Below are 6,865 nucleotides of genomic sequence, written 5' to 3'. Positions count from 1 at the left end.
CTTGGAGTACATTAAGAACGCCAAATGTCTGAATCCACTCCAAGCTCTGTTCCATTGGTCTCTGTTTTTGTAATTAAGTTTGGCATAACCTTGGTTTGGAAAGGATTTGATGCAGAACAATGTCTTCCTAATATAGTAATTATACAAAGTTGAGGTCATCCATTTATATACACCCAGTCACACCAAATATTATGCTATCATACATTTCCTGTGTAGTCAATTAGGCTTATATTTTATTTCCATATGAGGACATTTTAAAATAATAGCTAGGAGGTAAATTCATTTTAGCTTTGAATTTAAACATTGCTGATATATATATATATATATATATATATATATATATATATATATATATATATATATATATATATATATATATATTTACCAAATTTGTCTGAATCTTATATATAAATGATATTTTTTGGCTTGAGTTTTATATTCTAGGAAATACAAACATTGAAAATAGTGAAATAATGTGTTCACTGAGTGCATACACATATTGTATGGGTAGTCTAAGTGTTGTATACAAGCAATAGTAACTATTTGTAACTCTACACAGATCATCAAAAGATGCACCGTTATGTGTGTTATCATACTAAAAAATGGGGGAGGTCAAAAAACAAAGTGTGCCTATTGGGGTTACTTAAAATGTCTGCTATTGTTTGTGTTGCCTCTGATGCTTTTAAACTGGATTTGGAATAAATGGTGCTTTTGTGGCAGGTGATTACTTTTAAAGCTGGAGATTCTTCAGTGATGAGGTTATATGTATAGCATGAATTTGAATAGCAATATAGCAGTATACTAAACGAAGAAATGCCATCCTCTGTGGACCACAATGGCCATGTGTTATATACTGTATAGTGTGTTGTACAGTCTGCTTAGAAAAAAAAATTATTAGAACCATTAAACTTAACCATGAGAGATTTAACATTTTATTCAAAATGTTATTGCTTTTGTACATTTTTTACAACACATATAAAAGAACAGTTAAAGTAAGCAACATAGATCATAATAGACAGAACTGATATTAACACATTTTAACCATTCACTCTTCCAAATGCTGTGTTGTTGTCATGCTTCAAAGCTCATTTCAGACGTTTCTTCTCTATCTTTGATTCTACAAGGGGAAGAAAAAATAAATATCACAGGAATTAGCACAACAGAGACAGTAATGAAGCTTATAGTTAAAAAAACTATTAGAAAATTGTTTAGTATAAACCAAATTTAATTTTCAGTGTAATAGCTTACGTTCGCAGTTCCATGTTTGAGATCCTGTGAGGAAAAAAAATAATAATATTAATTTAAATGACTATAATAGCATACAGGATAAAAAGGTTTTTTTTTATATGACTGTTTTAACATACAAGTTTTATCATATTAGAGACACTTACTGGCTGAGGTTTTATTCTTTTTCCATAAACGCACCACCACAGCAGCTATCGGAACACCCAGTATTATTGGCAGTGTAACACATAAGCGGATGAGAGACTCAGAATCTGTGTACAAATAATTAAATGTGTTCTATTTTCCTCTGTCCAAATACTTAATAGACACACAACCCAATATGGTTGAAACTTACCCAATCGGTTTCCATCTATTTCAGGACCTTTATTTACATTGACTGTGATATTATTTATAATCTTCCACATTACTTTTGTATTTGTAAACGGGTGCACTCGTAAAGCACAAAGATATTGTCCAGCATCTGACTCTGTTATGTTACTGATCCTGATGTTATGGGTGCCTATGCTTATGGGTTTTTTGACTGAGACCCGGTGAAGCAGATCTTCTTGTACATTGCAATAGGGATTGTAATTTATACCAGTAAGCTTTTTATAATCATAAGAATGCACACAGATAGACTTCTTTTCAATGGTCTTGATCCAGTAAACAGCAAAATATACGTTGTCATATCCTTCTGTACGGATGAAACTGCAGTTTAAAAGTACATCTTCACCTTCAGTGAGCACGACTGAAGATCTTTCCACAGACTTGTTTGTTACTGAAGGAAAAACAGTTTTTCTGATTATTCTGGAAAACATAATTTTTTTGAGAAAATACAGAAAAGGAAAGCTTACTCACTGGATTCATTTGCAGTAGCGACTATGTATGAGGTGACCGTGTTGGGAGACGGTGCGAAAGGAAACAAGTAACCAGAATCCAGAGCAGTGACACATCGAAAAAATCCACTGGTTGCTATTAGTGGACATTTTACTTTGTCTGAATCTTCATTTGTACAGAATTTCTGAATATTGTTAGGTTTCAGCTGTTCACCAGGAACACACTTCACTGTGAAATTCACATCAATTATGTTGTTAGACTCTGTGCTTATTTGCCATTTGTTGGTGTTGCAGAACAATTTTACTTCATTCTTTGTTGTATAAATGAATTCAATATGTCCTTAGGAAAGATGGAAAAAATCTTATTGAGAGGAGCATTCAGTCATTAAACAATTACTTTTGTACTAAATGTTTTTATAATTAATATTAAACTTATGAGTATGAAGTATAACAGATTTCCCCCCCTCATTTAAATACAGGAAGAAAAGAATCTTTTCAAAGTAGTTTTCAGTTTGTATATCAGAGAGTTATCTTTATCTTTCTATAACTATCTACAGTTGAAGCCAGAAGTTTTCAGACACTGTATAAAAAGACACATGACCTTTTTTAATTGTTTGACATTGCATCAGACTAAAATGTTCCTGTGAGAGAATTTTTATTCTCTCACAGGAACATATAGCTGTATAAGTTTACATTCCCTTAGTATTTGGAAGTATTAGTGAAAAGTATTTGAGAAAATGTATTTTTTACTATACTTAAGTATTTTTTTTATGTTACTTTGAACTTTTACTGAGTATCAAACAGATAAGTTTTCAATTCAATTCAATTTGATTTATTTGTACAGAGCTTTTAACAATTTCCCATTGTCTCAAAGCAGCTTTACAGAAGTTTGGAAACAGAAGAGAGAGAAAAGGATTTTCCTGCTTTCCCATGGAGGACGCCACCTCACTTCTTGCCTGTGGAGTATGTCACCAGCCCACCAGTTTTTTTTGTTTTCAGTGTCCAGTTCCGGTGGGGGACGTTGCTTCACTTCCTAGTTTCCCGTGGAGGATGTCGCCTCACTTCTTGGCCGCAGGGGGTGTTGCAGGCCCATATGTTTTGCCCTATGGACATCTTTGTCTATTTTTTGCTCTGTGGTGGAGGATCTTTCCTGCTCGTATTGTAGTTTTTTGGACATGGGTCTGGCCACCGTATGTTGGGGGTTGTTCTCAGCCCTTCTGCTCGGCTGTGGATGTTACTTGGCCCTTCTTTTCAGCCGTGGACGCCGCTTGGCCCTTCTGCTCGGTTGTGGATGTCATAGGCTCTTCTGTTCGGCTGTGAATGTTAAAGTTGAATAAACATATTTCCCCCCTCTGAGACTGAGGGGTAAATCATATCGCAGTCTGCTCTGATTATTTTATTTTACTTTAAAATTATTTAATTCATTTATTTATTCTAATTATTTTTCAGTCAATTGTACTGAAAAGACCTTTTTGAAAAAATAGTTTTATACCTTTTTTATGCCTCAGTTTGACTGAGACTGACTTGTTTGATACTTTTTTCATTCTTCAGTGTTTAAAATTTTATGAAATATAAAGGTGTTCAATTTCCTTTCTGTTATATAATAAAACCTCACAAACGATCTGTTCCTTGTTTTTTTTACTGACATTATCTCTTTGTGTTGAGGTCTAGTGCATCTTTGAGCCTACATTCAGCATAAGTAAATTACTCAAGTGCTATTAAAATTGGATACTTTAAGACTTTTACACAAGTCATATTGGAATTGGTGACTTGTAACTTGTAATGGAGTCATTTGTGCAGTAAGTATTATGGTTAAAACTTACCCAATCGAATTCAGGACCTTTATTTACATTGACTGTGATATTATTTATAATCTTCCACATTTCTTTTGTTTTTGAAAATGAGTGCACTCGTATTTAATACAGAAAATACAGATAAGGAAAGCTTACTCACTGTATTCATTTGCAGTAGCGACTATGTATGAGGTGACAGTGTTGGGAGATGGTGCGAATGGAAACAAGAAACCAGAATCCAGAGCAGTGACACATCGAAAAAATCCACTGGTTGCTATTAGTGGACATTTTTCCTCAACTTTATCTGAATCTTCATTTGTACAGAATTTCTGGATGTTGTTAAGTTTGAGCTGTTTACCAGGAACACACTTCACTGTGCAATTCACATCAATTTTGTTGTCAGCCTCTGTGCTTATTTGCCATTTGTTTTTTTTTTACTGACATTATCTCTTCGTGTTGAAGTCTAGTGCATCTTTGAGGCTACATTCAGCATAAGTAAATTACTCAAGTGCTTTTAAAATTGGATACTTTAAGACTTTTACACAAGTCATATTGGAATTGGTGACTTGTAACTTGTAATGTAGTCATTTGTGCAGTACGGTATTTGTACTTTTCCCCAAGTATGATTTTCGGGTACTCTTTACCCCTCTGGTATTTGGAAGCATTTCCTTTAAACTGTACCCCGAGGTTGACCCCGAGTTTCACGCCTGTCATGATGCAACCATGGAGGTTGTCCCCGAGTTTCACGCCTGCTATGATGGGACCACGGTGGTCGTCCCTGAGTTTCACATATACCATACTATGACAATGGATGAGGTTCACTAACTTTTTTCACTTTTTTTATTTGTTCATTCTATGCTCCATGGCCCATGTGCACCAGTGCTCCATAATCTAGGTCCAACATTGCACCAGGACCTTCTGCTTCACCGCCCAGGTCTACCAATGCTTCATGGCCCAGGTCCTCCAGTGCTGCATGGTCTGGGGCCACCTCTACTCTTGGGACCTTCTGCTCCACTGCTCAGGTCTGCTTATGCTTTATGGCCCAGGTCCCCCATTGTACCATGACAAACTGCTCCATGATCCAGGTATGCCACTGTTCAACATCCCAGATCAACCATTGTCCCATGGTCCAGGTCTGCCATTGCCCCGTCATCTAGGACTTGCACTACTGCATGGCATAGGCCCACCTTTACACAAGGATCAAGCTCCAGTCCTGCTTCATGGGCCTGGCCCTCCTTCCCACCCCCAAGACTGCCGCCACTGTTCCACCACCCTCCCGGATTTTTTGTTGTTTTTGGGTGGAGTATTCTTTAAGAGCGTCAGGAGCCGCCCTTGGAGGGGGGATTATGTTACATAAGTTTTGTGTTTTATCTTGTGTTCTGTATTTTATGTCTTTTATTTTGTACCCTGTCTTGTATTGTTTGGGTCTTGCTTCCCTAGCCACATGTCCTCCTGCCTGTTGTATGTGTCATGTGTCCCTGTTCTCGTTTGTTATTGGTTCCCTGTGTGATAATAAAGGTGACTTGTATTTAACCCTGTTTGTTTGTCATGTTCTTGGTCAGTTGTTGTCCCTTTATGGCTGCTGCGTGAGATTGCGTTTCTCACCTTGCTTTGTCATTGCCTTGCCCAGAATTTCTTTGTGTTTTGTTTAAATAAAATCTTCACCTGCATTTGGATCCTCTGCTTCTTCGTTCTATGCACATGACAAGACATTGCTTCAATATTTCGACATAATTTTCTTTCCTCATGATTCCATCTATTTTGTGAAGTTCATCAGTCCCTCCTGAAGCAAAACACCCTCACAACATGACGCTGCTACTTCATACTTTATAGTTGGGCTTTGCAGGCTTGCAAGCTTCCCCCTTTTTCCTCCAAATGTAACGATGGTCATTAATGCCAAACAGTTCAATTTCAGTTTCATCAGACCACAGGACATTTTTCCAAAATTTAAGGTTTTTGTCCCTGTTTGCATTTCCAAATGAACAGATGACATTTAGCAAATAGAAATAATTTTTGTAATCATAACTGACCTAAACATGTAATGATTTAATGTAGAACCATAAGATAAAAAATGTCATGTGTCTTTTTATACAGTTTATGTAAACTTCTGGTTTCAACTGAATATTTTATATTTTTAACCAATATTAACAAATCAAATCTCACAGAACATTTAATGTCAAACATGTACACTACCAAGTAATCACCTAAGCAACAAAGTCACAAATGAAAATTATTTTCAGGAAGTCCATTAAACTGAACTTACTGAAAACATGCAGTAATTCAGGCTTTAGCAGTTCAGGTAAGTTGTAACATACTGTATAATATTATTGTATTCAACAAACATTCTCTGTTAACATTCTCTTTTAAAAAAAAATCACTCACCATGGCTACTACCGAGGAAGAAAACCAGAAGGACGAAACACTGCAATACCATTCTTACTGTTTTTGCACTGAGCCAAAAAAACCAAGAAGTGAGTAATGATTAAAATGATTCTGCTTTTCTCTTTATGAAAACATATAGAATTAAACTGAATTGAACAGCGTACAGTACCGTGATGAACAGAATCTTGTCTCAGGCACTAAATCCCTTCAACAATTTGCAAGATGTTTTAAGTAAGTGATTAGGAAGTGACGTGACAAAAAATTACTAGAGGTCATCACATCTTGTGGTTTTTTAAAACAGACACATAGATTCTGCTGCTTTGTGTGTGTGTGTGTGTGTGTGTGTGTGTGTGTGTGTGTGTGTGTGTGTGTGTGTGTGTGTGTGTGTGTGATAGGGAGAGAGAGAGAGAGAGAGAGAGAGAGAGAGAGAGAGAGAGAGAGAAATATATATATATATATAAGCATGGACTCCACAAGACTCTGAATGCGTGTATATGTGGCCCCAAGACTCTAGTAGCAGATCCTTTATGTCCTGTTACAGCAGTTGTGAGTTTGGGCCTCCATGGATTGCATTTGTCTGTCCAGTACATCCCACAGAATCTAGATCAAATTGAGGTAAGGGAAATTTGG

At 36.3% G+C, this 6,865-nt stretch overlaps 1 protein-coding gene across 1 annotated transcript; it reads right to left on the bottom strand.

The window, feature by feature from the left end:
• Positions 1-919: 919 nt before the first annotated feature.
• Positions 920-6,417, bottom strand: LOC113649663. Its single transcript, XM_047816557.1, has 7 exons — positions 6,405-6,417; positions 6,236-6,303; positions 2,083-2,289; positions 1,580-2,002; positions 1,392-1,496; positions 1,249-1,272; positions 920-1,117 (listed from the first exon to the last, which is right to left on the bottom strand). Exons 2-7 carry the CDS (start codon positions 6,285-6,287, stop codon positions 1,086-1,088), a joined length of 843 nt encoding a protein of 280 aa, XP_047672513.1. The 5' UTR covers positions 6,288-6,303; positions 6,405-6,417; the 3' UTR covers positions 920-1,085.
• Positions 6,418-6,865: the final 448 nt, after the last annotated feature.

This window comes from Tachysurus fulvidraco, chromosome 1 (assembly GCF_022655615.1).
Source record: "Tachysurus fulvidraco isolate hzauxx_2018 chromosome 1, HZAU_PFXX_2.0, whole genome shotgun sequence".
NCBI classification, from domain to species: Eukaryota; Metazoa; Chordata; class Actinopteri; order Siluriformes; family Bagridae; genus Tachysurus; species Tachysurus fulvidraco.
The sequence above is the reverse complement of the archived record's forward strand: the minus strand, read 5'-3'. Positions and strand labels throughout refer to the sequence as shown.

Excerpts from the sequence above, each read along its gene's own strand:
- LOC113649663 (XM_047816557.1), bottom strand. The coding sequence starts at position 6,287 with ATGGTATTGCAGTGTTTCGTCCTTCTGGTTTTCTTCCTCGGTAGTAGC. Across the intron at positions 2,003-2,082 it reads CGCTACTGCAAATGAATCCA|TAACAAACAAGTCTGTGGAA; the intron begins GTGAGTAAGCTT and ends TTTTTCCTTCAG. Across the intron at positions 1,273-1,391 it reads AAAGAATAAAACCTCAGCCA|GATCTCAAACATGGAACTGC; the intron begins GTAAGTGTCTCT and ends TTTTCCTCACAG.